The sequence below is a fragment of the Rhyacophila brunnea genome, unplaced genomic scaffold, assembly GCF_057557595.1.
Source record: "Rhyacophila brunnea isolate RB1 unplaced genomic scaffold, BYU_Rbru_1.0 scaffold_8, whole genome shotgun sequence".
In the NCBI taxonomy this organism is placed as follows: domain Eukaryota; kingdom Metazoa; phylum Arthropoda; class Insecta; order Trichoptera; family Rhyacophilidae; genus Rhyacophila; species Rhyacophila brunnea.
Genome location: NW_028233350.1, coordinates 23,620,069 through 23,635,794, shown reverse-complemented (window position 1 = coordinate 23,635,794; position 15,726 = coordinate 23,620,069). Strand labels below are relative to the sequence as shown.

The following is a 15,726-nucleotide window of genomic DNA, read 5'->3' as shown; positions in this document are numbered from 1 at the left end:
AGTCAGGAGCTTTTTTTCAATTTATTGGATTATTTATATTACAATACCCATTAGAATTATTTTGTGTGCAAAAGGCAAATGTAGACAAGTCTAAAATCACTACTTTTCACAAGATCTAAATGAAAATTGAGTTTTGGACAAATTTTTAAATGCAAATTTCTGTTTCTGAAAGGATTATACTGATTCATTGGCATTGATTTGATTCATTCATTTTCTTCTAATAATAATATGCATTATAAAATAATTTAATATTAAATCCATATGACTTATCTCCTTGATCCTTTTACATACATAATTATTAATTAAAAACATCAGTATGTAAACTTTATTGACAAGAAAGTCTAATTAGATTATAATGTTAAAGTATTATAGATGAATCCATATAAGTTCTCAGTAGATAGTTCCTCCCTTTAGTGAACACATTGTGTTTGTCATTCGGACTGCTAACCTACTTTCAGTGGAAATGGTTGAAGGTAATGAATAAAGATTTTTCTTTGTTATCATTTGTGTCATATTAAATTTAATTATCATTGCTCCGGAAATTGTATACCTAATCCCAGACATCTTAATTCGGACTCATTTTTCTAGAGCGTTGTGAATTTTTCTGATTGAATAATATGTGGTAAATTAAAGACAATCCCTCATTGTTTTGTGAAAATATCCTATAATAATTTATAATTGCATAAAGCCACGCAACCATAAAGAGTATGTATTTATTTCCTAATGGTCTCTATAGTTGTGGACCCAGGTGTAGTAAAAACTGGAGCATACAAATATGAAGATTCTTCTCGGTACATTGGGGAATGGAATTCCAGAGGACAGAAACATGGCATGGGTCATTTAGTGTTAGCGGACGGAGTGCGATACGATGGAGCATTCATAAACGGATTGTGCTCTGGGCTCGGTGTCATGTCATTTCCCGACAGTGCAAAGTTAGTGATTTTATAATATATTTATTTATTGTAGTTAGCGATGTGAACTTCAAATCTAAATTATTTAAGTTATTGACAATATTTTTGACAATTAAGTATCTGCATGATACAATGATTAATTTTTATAAAGCTATGAGGGGAGTTCCATATGTTCGCGGAATGGTGATGAAAGTAGCAAGTATTGGGGTTAAAATTATTTTTTTATTGTTAGGTAATCCTTTTCAGGTATACTTGTGCAATTTCAAGTTGATTGTTCCATTAAATCGCTTCCATTATTCAAAAGAACAAATGAAAGTATGATAATTTTAAAAATGTCAAATATTGAGCTCTGTGCAGTAATTAAATTCCTCACAAAACAGTGTGGAAACCATCCAAAATGAAATGAAATTGGTTTATGGCACTCTTTGTTGTGGTAAAACCATGATTTACAAATGTTCACACTTATTTAAACAAGGTAGAGAGTCATTAGAAGATGATGACCAATGATGACCGTTGTGGTCACTGCACATGTAATGGTATTAAAAATCGAAAATGCCCTTATGGAAAATGGTTGGCTAAAACTATTCGAAATAGCAGAAAGGTTCAATCTATAAAAAAAACTATTTCAAGAATTATACATGAAAATCTTAAGATACCAAATGTAAGCTGAAGATGGGTGCCACGAATGCTTATGCCACATCAAAAAAGTTACCGTGTGTAATGTTCTAAGCAATTCTTAAAGCAAATGGGACTTATCAACAAAATTGTTACGGGAGATGAAACATGGGCTCATCATTCAAAACAGGAGTCCATGCAATGGCCATAAAAAGGGTAGTTCAACCCCCAATAAGATTAAGGTCGTACCATCGGATGGGAAGGTGATGGCAACAGTGTTTTGGAATTCACAAGGAAGGTACCAACGTCACAGGTCAGTACTATGCTAATATTCTAAGTCGATTAAAAGAATTTATTAACAAAAGGCGTATTCTTAATTCATGACAATGCACCTGTTCACAAAGCTCAAATTGCAATGGCTGCTATGAGAAAATGCTGCTTCCAAGAATTGCCTTACCCACCGTTCAGTGATGATGAGTCCCTACAGGCAGTCGTAAATGAGCATTTTGAAGGCAAATCAAAGTATTTTTATGAAGTTTTAGAAAAATTAATCTATAGATCTAAGAAGTGTGTTCATTGTTGTTTTTATTTAATAAAACGCAATGTTTTTGTGTGTTCATGTCAGAGGAGATTATAATATTGAAAAATAAAAATATTAAACATAAATATATATTCTTTTCTTTCTTTCCCATTCCGCGAACTTATGGAACTCTCCTTGTAGGTACACTTGATTCTTGATTTACAAGTGTTGTGTTAATCCAACAACGGATTAACCATGGTGATAGAAATTTTATCATTATCATCGTTTTCTGAATTCAAATGATTGGTAAATGTGCCGCAGAGGTGGATATGAGATTTTACAACTTTCTTTTTAGACCAAACCAAACCTAACCCAATCTAATCTACCCCAACCTAATATTACCTCATATAATCTTAGTTTTGTGATAATGGTGTATCAAAATGTATGAAAATTTCAAATTTTTAATTAACGATTATTGGATCGAAAAGCCGATGCGCCGACAGAAAAAGGTATTTATTATAATTTTCTACATGAAATAAACTGTTTTCGTAAAAAAAAATTATAAAAGCTCGTGTCCACCTCTGCGGCACAATTACCAAATGATTAATTGCAGTATATTACATAATTATGTTTGGAAAAATACTTTCAATTAAATTTTGTATTTGTGATGCTACTGAAGTGCTAAGTGGTTCACTATTATTACAATAATTTCACTGATGACTAAATTACTCTTTATGACATTGTACTCTGTAATCTGTATACCTTAGTCCAGTGGTCGGCAAACTCATTAGTCAACAGAGCCAAATGTCAAATATAAAAGTACAACTATTGAGATTTCTTTTGAGAGCCAAATTTCTTAAACTGAAATTATATAATATTATATACACTGTTAATATACTTTAGGTAAAGATTTAAGTCTTAATTAAACTACAGGTAGGTACACTGAATAAAACTTGATATCATACTTGATAACGATCTTATTTATTGATAAAAATTAAATTGTAAGTAAGGTATCCATAGAATTAAATCATGACAATGACTGACAAACTGTGCATAATAGCCTTGCATCTCCTAGAAAAGTTTGGGTAAGCAGGTTTGTATGTTAATGTTTTTAATTTTATGCACGATTACAGGTTCTCATCAATAAGTCGACTTCCCAATTGACTCTTGATTACCTCTATTAGAAATCTCTTTACTAACAACAAAACATGCAATATTAACATTGTTGGAAGATTGTATTAAGTAATTAAATACAAAACTTTTTCAAACTTTTTCTTGACTTCTAAAGTGCCTCAACTGCTTTCTTCTTCGCATACCGACAGGATATTTAGTGCTAAATGACACATGTTTAGTTGTAAAGTGTCCCTCCAAATTTGACGTGTTCGTGTTATGCACCAATTTTTCCCGACAAATAATACAGATCGATAGGCCATTTAAGTTTTGAATAAACGCGAAAGTCTCGGTCCATTCAACTTTAAATTCACGGTTTTCGTCATCCGTTTTTTTTTGCTTCTTCTTTGTAGCGATGTCAAATAGGGCAAAGGGCATTTGTGGCAAAGCCGCATAAAGGGGCCAAAGAGCCACATGTGGCTTGCGAGCCGCGGTTTGCCAACCACTGCCTTAGTCCAATTAATAGGCTAAGAATTTATTATGATATCACTTATTAATTTCTTTTATTGTGTTAACTGTCAATTCATGAAGTGGAAATGCATTGTATAATTTCGCTTTTATTAAATACTAACTGGACCGGTTTTGTCTGCCTCAGAAGGACATTGTCAACTATTGAATAAAATTATTCATTTAATACAATTGTGTAGGTTGGTATTAGATGAGTCGATCCTGGAAATATTACTATATCTGCCTACCAAAAGTGATGTTTTTCTAATTGTAATTAGCAACAGTTATTATGTAATTTCTTCTTGTGGCTATTATTAAAATTATAAAAATGAAATCATCATGATTTAGATCAAATGATATTAACAGATTTGAAGGCGAGTTCATGCAAGGATGGTTTCATGGTCACGGTGTGTTTTGGAGAGCCGATGGGATGAAGTATGAAGGGGAATTCCGTGGCGGTAGAATTTGGGGATTGGGTAAGGGAAGATTTTTTATAATTATGACTGTAGATACACAATATATTGTATTAATCTATAATTACTGTGGATAAATATTTATAGGTCAAAAAATTCAAAATTTCTTTTTATAATTTTGTTTCATTAATGACATCAAAGTTTTATGTTTCTTAATATTAAATGCCTTTATTAATATTATTAGGTTTGGTAACATTTAACGATGGCAGCAGTGGATTTCCACGTAACGAGGGATTTTTCCAAGATTGTAAACTGATGAGGAAGAAACGCTGCCCTGAAATAGTGCAGAGGGCACAAAAAGTAGCATACATGGCTAGAGCACAGTGTCAACCATTATAATTTAATATATTTTCTTCCTAGTAATTGTGTATGATATTTATATTGCCCTGCTAAGTAAATATACAGTGTGTTCTCATTTCACTAAAACCAAAGTAAAGACATTCTGTATTTTAGAATCCAATAAGTTTTCAATAACTACATAATATCGTCTCTGTTCTGGCAGAACACACTAACTGGAGAATACTAGTTTTGAGTAATTTGACTTTGAAGTTGTTAAAATGTTTGAAATGGTCTATCATGTGAGTTTATTAAGTAATCGTAAAAAGGATGACTTTAAAATAAAGACTGTTTATTTATTAAGAAGGTTTCCAGACGGTAAAGTTTGAAATAAGGAACATTTTGGTATAACTAACTCAATATGTCATTTTTTCGAATTAGTGTCTTCTGCCAGAACAGTGACGATATGCATGTTCAATTTTCAGTGTAATACAAAATAATATTACATAATATGATAATATATGTTTAAAAAAACTCAGTGGTGGTACTTTGACATTTTTTTTAATTATTTACAGAAAATTTATAAAAATAGTATATAATATTATTAAACATTTTATTTTATTAGATAACAAACACTCTGTCATAAGAAATAACACTTATTGTCTAACATTTTTGTGCAAAACATAATGATAATCTAATTAATATCAGCTATATTTTTATATTGTATAATTTATAACTAAAATTTTTGCACTAACAAAAATATACCTGCGAATTTATTATTTTTATCTGTAAATGTGTGTTGCTAATATTATTGTAAGTGTAAATATAAAACTGATTTCAATGAAAATTGTTTCATAATGTTTTTTTTGTTAAAATTTACAGTATATGTACCTATTTCAGTTATGATAAATAAAAAAAACCATTACAAAAATTAAACCAAATAAAATTGAAATTCACCCTACTGCATTCAACTGCAAACTTCTCTAATTATTGTAGTGTTATAGGTACAATAGAATTTAGAATACTGCGTTTTTAGGCATATTTTATTACTAAAAATACTTGTAAAGAGTATTACTAGTTCCATATCACTTAAAAGGTCTTGGCTGAATCATCCGCCGAGTCTAAAGTGACAGTAAAATTAGTTATATACTGAAACATAATATTTTCAAATTATTTGTTCCGTAAACCTGCAAGAGATGGCATTCTTACTCATGATATATTTTATCTGTCTGACTCATTATTTTTATTCTATGTCACTTTACCATTTATTTAAAAACGGTAAATAATAATATTGTTCTACATTTATTTTAATGTTTATATACTTATATTAACAATATGTACTTTATTTCAATTTTTCTTTGTTGTAAGCATAGTTGTGTCCAATTTTTGGTTTTTTCGACGACTGTCCATATCTGACTTCTAAAGCTCCGCCACCCTGTAACATTTAAGTTAAATAGCATTAAAAACGAGTTATCACAATAGTTTATATCATAATAGTATGTTTGACCATCATAAGGAGTTGACAGAACTGCATCATCACAATAATAAGTTATCAATCTCACCTGTTCCATGTATGCCCTGAAATAGAATTTTCCGAACAAGACGATGAAAGAAATCATGTAGATAATGAGGGTGTAGTGCATCCAAAGAGGGAACTCGCATCCGGTACGTAAGCCATTGACTCCCAAGATAAGAGCGCAGGTAAATTGGATCTGGAAGAAATTGCAATATAAATTATTTTCTATTCTTGTTTTTCTGTGCATGAAACATAATGTTTATATCATTTTTAGGGTCATATTATCACTCACACATGCAGTATATAGATAATAAATCAATCAAAATTCATATGCAAGAAGTGATGTCCCGTGGGGGTAGGCAGAATGAGCGTCACTCGAGGGCGACAGTTACTCGAAGGGTGGCAAATTAAGGAGAATCATTTGGTATATATAGACCTACCTACCTAAACTTAGTAATAATGAAAATATCTTTCCATTAAAAAATTCAGCTCCACTGGTTGGAAACAAAATGTATTAATTAACATGAAATGTTTAAAAGGACTGTAATTTTTTTGTCGAGTTTGCAATATCTAATTTATTTCCGTTGCCCTTCGACGTCCATTTTGACCAAAAACGACACGTTAATAAAAAATACTGCATAAAAAAAATGCGGCGGCATTTTGACGCTGCCCAGGGGCGGCATTTTAACTAGGGACGTCACTGTATGCAAACTAACATTTGAAGCTTTTATGGATATTGACATAACAAATAAATATTTCCCATAGTATTTTGTAGTAGGTAGTGATACTATTATGAACTGAATTATACATTTAAAAGTATTTTATGTATAGACATCATTGAAAACAAAATATTTGTATCTAGTTAAATAAATCGTAAAATTTACTTATTTGAAATTGAATTGAATGAAATGTCACTTGTTTAAAATGTTTAATGAAATTCATTATGTACATAATATGTATTAATATTAATAAATTCAATACTATCGACCGAAGGTACTTGATGGAATTTGAATTTAAATCTATTAGAATTAATAAATTTGATTTTATTAAGAATCCACTTAAAAAAAATATCGGTACCTAGGTATCTTAGATAATATTGTATAAGTATAAGATATGTGTCTTACCAATTGAAGAATGGTGAGGTATTTCTTCCACCACAAGAACTTGGTAACGTTTGGGCCAAACACTGACAATCCATAGTATGTGTACATCAAAACATGAATAGCACTGTTAACCATAGCTGGGAGGAATGCTGAAATAACAAAGTAAATGATTCATATTCTTATTCTAAATTATGTATGTATAATTACTAAAATGTATGTATTATAGAGAAATAGGATATTTTTAGTCTGGGTATATTAACATTACATAGATAATAAAATTGTTAAATTTCAGTGAACAACCCTTTCTACCAGTAGTAAAACTACTTCACTAGAGTACTAATTTCTTGGGCATGTCATGTTATACTCGTCATTGCCAAAAATTGAAAACTTTATTCAACTGTATTTAGTTCAACAGTAAACACTTTTAGTCTATCATAGTGGAGTAGAAAGGTTTGATTTTGTATTGCTGCTCAATTTTTATTCAAACTTCAATAGTTATCAATTTGGCATACAATAATAATAGCCTTTACCCCCCATAAGTCTATGTGTGATTACACTCATAAATACAAGGGAATGTAATAAATTGAAATTAGGATGGGGTCTTACTTGAACCGCTCGGCACCCATTTGATTCCGATCCACCAGAATGAGAACATGGTTGAATGATGGTACACGTGGAGGAAGGTCAACTGTTCATCTTTCTTACGAAGAATAAAGAAGAATGTATCACAGAACTCCAGCAATTTTGAGAAGTAGTACCACCATACCGCGTTAGCTATCTGTAAATTGTAAACAAGTGAGAAGAATTTTAAAAAACAATTGTTGAATAATAATGAATAGTACCAAACTCTCTTGAATTATCTAGTTTTCCAGATCTACCAGTTTTGAAAACTAAAATTCAGTCTACTAGATCACATCACAAAAAATCATTAAACAAAAAATAATTATTAATCATTATATAAAATAATTACGAATGCAAAAATGCAAGTGGAACAAATTGATGAGATCATCCCTATCATTGATCCTAGTATAAATAAAACATTCCTTCAAAACATTTTTTCTAGATGACTTAAAAATAATATGTAATATAATAATTACATTATTTTCAGTGATTTCATGAGATTCCAAATGTAATATTCTAAAATAATATATAGATAAGTCTTCCAAAGGTCACCCTGAAGGAGCTTATTAAAAATAATTTAAAAAAACTGTTAGTTTTTCAATAATACCTAATCTTCATGCTTTTCACAAAATCACTTATAATCTCATCAAAATCTATTATTTTTAACAAAAGAAGTGAACAAAAATCAGTGCAAATGAACTCAATCAAACTCAAGCTCAAAGTGTAACACATTTCCTAAATTAGTTACAATGTGGAAAAGATCATCCACAGGTATACTGCACCCACATAGACCTCACCGAACTGTGGAGCATGGGCTTAGCTAATTTTGTTTCTAAGTAATTAACTGGGACTGTGATGAATTCTATGGGTATTTAAATGGTTAAAAACAGAAAAAAAATGTGATTTCATTCAAAATTTAAATGAAAATTTGTATAAAAATGGTTAATTTTTATACTCACTTGCATCTCATCAGGATCAAAGCGCTGCCGGCAAGGTTCACAGATGTAGCTATAACGTAATCGCCATGATGCAGTGAGTAACTGCACAGCAATGTAGGCATTGAGAGCTGCCATCGACAAGTTGTAGGGCACCAGGAGCCATGTCAACTTGAAAGCGCTTCTATTCTTCATCAATCTCGGCCCTGCCCATACAATTGCTAAATACAGTAACGTGTACAGCGCAGTTGGTACAGGGGAGTCTACTAGCGGCCATCCTTTTGTCCGATTATCTGGAATAGAAGAAAGAAAATTGATCAACACTATATTTTTGTTATCATTTTTACCAGTAAGAAATAATATTATTTGTACATCAAAAAAAAACAAGACAAACTAAACCAGGGGTAGTCAACCTGGTCCCTACCGCCCACTAGTGGCCGTTCCAGCTTTCATGGTGGGCGGTAGGGTTTCATTATGTTTTCATAAAATTCCCCCTGACAATTTAAATTTCAGAAAGTATACTATGTGTATCGCCCTCGCATAATTTTAGTTCACGAATATTTCCGAAGAGGTGACCTTCGTTTGTTTCTCATAAAAATTTAATGAGATATCCAGTATTTAGTTTCGCAGCATCAGCCTCAGGGATCTCATTAATAATTTAATTAATTAAATGTAATTTCATCAGACTTCATGCTTCTATGTATACAAAGTATAATTAATAAAAAGATAGATTTAATTATAGTACGTTGTTTTATAAAAATTTATTCTACGAAACTTAGAGAGTCTGACATAAAGTATTTGCTAAGTAATTATTATTATATGCTTTAACTTGCTGTAACCCTGCTTTATAAATTGTATAAAGTAAAGTTACTTCTCCACTTTATAAATCACCATTAGGTGCTGTGGAACCGGTGGGCGGTTAGAAAATTTTAATACTAACAGGGATACAACAGTGGGCGGTAGGTATAAAAAGGTTGACTACTCCTGAACTAAACTAAGCTGTTTGTTCATGACAAATACATATCACAGCAAGAGTAAAAAAGGTATGAAACTTAACTCTTAGAGCTTAGAAGCTAAACTCATAGATGGCTACTGTGTATCTTTGTCATTCGTTGTGTGGAATCTTTTATTTTATTACTAGGTATAAATAATTTGCAATAATAAAATTATTGTTTATCGTTGGTTTACTGCAGAAAGTTACAAACGTTTTGTTGGATTAAGTAAGTATGTATATGAAATACCTGCATCAGTAGAACTCAAATTCATAATATTCTATTGTTTTTCATTTTATTAACTTATGAAAACCGATTGGTATTTTTTAACAAAAGGAGAATGCAAGCGGCACTGATTTAAATATAGATATTATATATCAACTCGGATAAGAATTGCTCTAATTATTATTATCATTATTTGCAATTGCCTTTTTCAAGATCGAGAAAATTATTCACGTCCGGAATAAATCGATGCGGCATTGTTTGTTTTTATTTCATCTCCGAAATCGAATAACTATAGCCGAATTATTTGTTTGCGGTGACAAAATTAAATATGAGAACGGAAATTGTTGGTCTCCTGATATCTCAATTATTGCAATATGGGTACAATGACAAAATCGTGAGACCGAAAAATAAATGACGTGTATTGACCAGTGGCATGGTATTCAACATTTTCAGATAGATAGGTCTAGTTATTTTGTTATACAAACTTCATAATGTATCTACCTAATATGATACCCCCTACATAATATGTATTTCATTGATTTATTTTATCATATTATGATAAAATAAATCAATGAAATGATCGATTTTAGTAGAATGTTCTTACAGAATAATTTATAGTGTATATTATTATTTGGTGGTTTAGTGACGTCACATTATCTACAACACGCTTAAACCCTTCATTACAAATCATCACAATATTATATAAGACCCTTTTCCAAGCATGACGTAACATATGAAGCAATCCCTACATATTCAATTAGCATCAGACCAGGGAAACCTGTCATATTATAACAGTAAGTTGTCTAAATAAATAAAGTCATTATTTATGTGCTCGATGTTCTCATTGCAATTATTTTGATTTCAAAATGTACGCCAATGAAGCCAAAAAGTCATACCGAAAATCAGAGCAAGTGGAAAAAAATATATTAAATTTATAATAATTAAAAATATAATATTTACATTTACAGCAATGTACATTACATCTACATAATCACCATTATGCGGTTGCGGTGGGTATCTATATTGTTTATTACATGCCTGGAGACATTTCAAAGAAAATTGTCTCACTAGCTATATCAATGGTTCCATAATAACACGAAACCATTATTTTTGTTCTTTTGTTTTTCCACAACGTAAATATATTTTCACTCGCACGAATAATTCTTTCTCGCACAACACTTTTTTACGCTAAATGATTTTTAACCATATCTTACGGATATCACCTTTTTTATTCAAATATCATGATATTCGTGTATCCCGCATTAATTTATAACGGTTGGCTAATCATAACAAGAGTAAGTTAATCTTGTAATCAATCTAAGTGATTAATTAATTATTCTAATGAAATTGACTTAATTCAGCGATTAGTTAGATACATACATAATATTATATACCTACTTAGCTATAGAATACAAATGTGACGGACCACTGACTGTCTTATTTAACACCCTATACCTAATCGTTATAGCATTTTTATAACTAAATTATTTTAATTGAAGATACGTTATATTGTATGTTTAAATATAACGTTTTTCTTTTGACTCCCTGATTAGTTGTAATTAGATTGACCAGAATACTATACTGTATCCGATGATAAATTATTTCCGCCTCTACATTATTCAATGAGCAATGAGACATAACTATATTGGAACATGTATTTCTGAAAAATACATAGTACAAGAACATTTTCCGTCTCGAATCCTTTAAAATTATAGTATTTTGGTATATTTGGCGTAAAATTATAGTATTTTACGTTTTTCGCAGAATTAAAATTATAGCATTGTACTATAATTACAGTACGGTTGGCATCACTGATACTGAATGAAGATTCAGAGGAAAAGCGTTATTGCGACTTTATGAACTTCGTAGTGAGTTATCGGTCTTCATGGAGGTACAAAATAATTCAGGACAGATTTGCATTGTCAAAAAACAAATCCTTTAACAAATCCTTCACGATTGCGTATCTGGCAGATATTTTTAATTAACTTATAACAAAGAAAGAGTATTACAATTTTGCAAAATTCCAGACACAAAATAATTGAAGTAACTAAAAACTTAATTCACTGTTTTATGTGTTATGTTTTATCTCACTTTTTTAAATTTTTATTGATTATGTACTATTTACACACTTACAAAATAAACAAGGTGTTACACTTAAATTTCAGGATTTTCGAAGTGTACCATCGCAAGAAAAGTTTGAGAAAACCTGCTCTAAGCTTACCCTAAAATGTTACAACTACTAGTATAACTAATCTCATCGATACATCTGTATTTATTGATGATACGTGAATATTTTCAGATTCGTGAAAATATTCACTAAAAAATAAATTATTTAATAATTCAACCCAGTTATATTATTCATTATACTACGTAAATAGGTTTAAAATTCGATTTCCCGGCAAAGTCAAAATCGAAGTTATATGGGGGTGACGATATACAATATTTGGACCGCATTATTCAAGGGTAATATTTTTACGTAAATTACCTGTGGTAATATTGAATACAAAGTGACCGTTATCACAGCCCTGTACTTTAAACTTATGTGCCATCGATTTTGAATTGTTTTATTATAGAGTCATGTTTTCGTTCACTTTTCTCATAAACTTAACTTTCTTTACCAAAAAAGTCGCCTGTGGTACAACTTGGATGAGTTTTGACTTACATAACATCAAAAACTAAAAATTTACTCGCACAAAAATTTATATTTTTTGATTTACTATTAATTATTACTTATATGGGTTTATTTTAAGGAGACTACGGGTTTTAGATGATTGAAGTAGTTCTAATCGCCAAAATGATTGGATATCACTGCTTTATATTGTACCTATTTGATATATAATTCAAGAACACATATTATTTCTACCAGTTTTTGTAAATTACGTTTTTAAATTTTATGGCCCTTGATCATTTTCAAGATCTCTTTATGTATGGTAGTCATCAACATAGTGCATTTTGTAAACTGATATGCATGTAAATACAAATGTTAATTATTTAATGGTACATAGTTAGATAAATGATTACGCACACATTCATATATTGGTAAAACAAATTGTAATTATCAGAGCGCGATCGGTAAAAGTATTTTACAATCTTCGCTCTTTCTCTCGGCCAACGGCCATTGCGTATAACCGGTTCCGTTTATAAGAATTTTCGACAATGTACCCGCATTGAAAAAAAAAATATGCATCACTTTCCATGTTGAATGTACAGTGTACGTACATAGTGATCACTGATCAAATTATATTCGGCAGCAGATACCTACTTACCTATACATATTACATTGATTTCGTAATATATTAAAGTACAAAAAAGACAGCATGTATTTTTTGTCTGGTCCATTTATAATGAAAAAAAATAATTGCTTATCGAATTAATGATATTATTTATTATGAATGATATAGTAATACACATAGTAATTATTTTTTGTGTAGGTACTTAGCGGTCACTGACGTCGAAATAAAATATGATATTGTTAAATATTAAACAATTATATTTTAGCTAGGTAGCGACCGATCTAATTACTAGCATTATGTAAATTACACCTGAACTCTGTATATATAAATTAATATTATATAAGTTTTTAGTCTATTACCATTCTAGCTAGAGACTTGAAATCTTGTTACTATTTCTTTGCACGTTGCAGTGTCAACTTACATAATAATATAAAAATACTTACATATATTTTTTTAAAACTCAAAGAAATAAATAACCACTAAAAAAATCTTTTTTAAACACTCAGCGGGATTCGCGGCCATGTGCTCTACCAACTAAGCTATGTGCGTACTATCTAATTACGACGAAATCAACTAGATTTTTTTTACAATATTCTCTATGAGTATGAAGCACTTACTAAATTACGTTAATTTCAGGCAGTCTGCTTTTGTATTTTAAATCAAAGTATTAATTACCTTAATAATTACTAACCGGTACCAGGATATCTCAAAATTTTACGACATAACGTACTTTCATCTGTTAATAATAGGACGCACATAACTTAGTTGGTAGAGCACATGGGCGCGAATCTCAGCAGGGCGGGATTGGACACCGCTGAACGTCATATATTTTTTTAAACATTTTTTCTAGTGGTTATATAATATTTCTCTGAGGTGTTTTCAAATTATGTGTGTTCAATAAAATAATGTTACATTCTTAAATCTTGTGAATTGTTCGTTGAATATAAAAATAGTCTGTTATTAAGCTTTTATTTTTGTATTCAATACTGAAGATTTAAAAATAATATATTATTCCATAGAAACATACCATTTATATTGTTTCTTGTCGGATCGAATGGGATTCGAATTTAGAACATAGGCGATATACCTAAGTGCTCGGCCGTAGTCATTTGGCAGGCGCGGCGCGGCAGCGTCTTGCGAAACTCAAACGTATAACCGTGTGTATTATGCCCCAAAAAAGACACTGTCTACGAATATTTTACACACGGTTATACGTTTGAGTTTTGCAAGACGCCGCCGCGCCGCCCCTGCGCGATCACTACGTTCTTGCAGAATGGTGAATTCGAACCCATTTTATTCCGTCCAAGGTTTTTTTTAATGCATTTTTATTATTACGTACGATTCTCATGTTATTCCAAATGATATCTATTCGAGAGAATAATTTATGCGTCTTTTTAAATTAACATAACTAGTAGAAAAAATATTAAATTATTTATTATTCTGGCCATGACATTACTAAAATAGTTATTTAATTACTGTTACGCGATGCTTTTTATTACCAATACAACATTGTGATCGGATTATATCGGATATCAATCTGTCAATTTATTAATTTGAATATCGAACAACGCATAAAATGGATACTTCTCAACATATATCAAACAACCAAAAATTTCAAACTGGAATCTCTTCTAAAATCTTGAATTATTGATTAATTATATTTAGACACTGAACATATTTTTTAGTTTCGACTTCAATTTATTATTTATCACTAACAACGTTAAACTTGCCGAATTGTGAAAGTAAATACATAGGTACACTATAGAGAGGGCAATGTGCTCTTACGGATATGACTGTGTTACATTATTAGAATTTTACCGATTTATTTATCGAACACAAGGTGTGGGTTTCATAAAACTGGTTTTGATTCGACGATGTGATTGAAATAAATACACAGAATTTATAATACATGCTTTCAATGTGAAGAATAGTTTAAAGCGAAAGTTAATAAAATGTTAATTGCCATTTTTTCTCTTATGCCAGAGCATGTGGGCTTCTACAGGGTGAAGGCTATTAGATCCTTGCTCTAAATAGTCTAAATAATACTGCCATACAATGTAAGACAGACACTCTAACGTGTGACTCGAATAGATGCTATACTACAGAATTATCAAATAAGAGATATATATATTTAATTTAAATGATTGTGTCGCGAGCTGTGTAACATGTTTCACCATTTTGTTGGAACCATAAATATCGTCCTGATCATATTAATCATGGCAGAAAAAATCAGTAATCATGTCAGCGTTCTCCATTGACAGTGACTGTATTGCCATTTTCATTTTCAAAAAAAATACGGTCCAATAAGCACACCTCCAGACTATCATAAACCACACCAAACTGTGGATGTACAGGTGTTTCAAGAATAGTATGTGAATTTTACTACTCCAAATGCGACAACTGTGCTTCTTTGCAAAACCAAATATGAGCTTCATCGCTGAAGATGGAATCAGCAAAATCTCGAAGCACTAAACAGTCATTCGGTATAAGTTCTTGTGTTAACTGTATTTTATACGCCTTCATTGTAGTGCACTAAGATTTTTCTGGTTTTTTAACCACACTTTGATTCACAACATCGATATTTTCAGCAGTACCGTGTATTTTTTCACGGGTTGGATTCGTAACATCACAAACATTCCATTTCACTCGAATTTTCCAGTTAAATTACGAATAGTAAGCTTTTTAGGTC

General features: G+C 30.8%; 2 protein-coding genes across 2 annotated transcripts in view; one reads left to right on the top strand and one right to left on the bottom strand.

The window, feature by feature from the left end:
• Positions 1 to 723: 723 nt before the first annotated feature.
• rtp (MORN repeat-containing protein retinophilin) lies at positions 724 to 4,475 on the top strand. The gene is made up of 3 exons (XM_085959006.1): positions 724 to 932; positions 4,030 to 4,139; positions 4,321 to 4,475. The coding sequence occupies exons 1-3, from the start codon at positions 724 to 726 to the stop codon at positions 4,473 to 4,475; spliced, it is 474 nt and encodes a 157-aa protein (XP_085815132.1).
• Positions 4,476 to 5,283: 808 nt separating this feature from the next.
• Positions 5,284 to 15,726, bottom strand: part of LOC147064059 (very long chain fatty acid elongase 4-like) — a 44,923-nt gene continuing 34,480 nt past the window's right edge. Inside the window, exons 3-7 of the mRNA XM_085958731.1 lie at positions 8,612 to 8,880; positions 7,638 to 7,809; positions 7,053 to 7,180; positions 5,975 to 6,124; positions 5,284 to 5,847 (exon numbers count right to left, since the gene is read on the bottom strand). Coding sequence (XP_085814857.1) covers positions 5,755 to 5,847; positions 5,975 to 6,124; positions 7,053 to 7,180; positions 7,638 to 7,809; positions 8,612 to 8,880 — 812 coding nt within the window. The 3' untranslated portion in view covers positions 5,284 to 5,754. The remainder of the gene's footprint in view (positions 5,848 to 5,974; positions 6,125 to 7,052; positions 7,181 to 7,637; positions 7,810 to 8,611; positions 8,881 to 15,726) is intronic.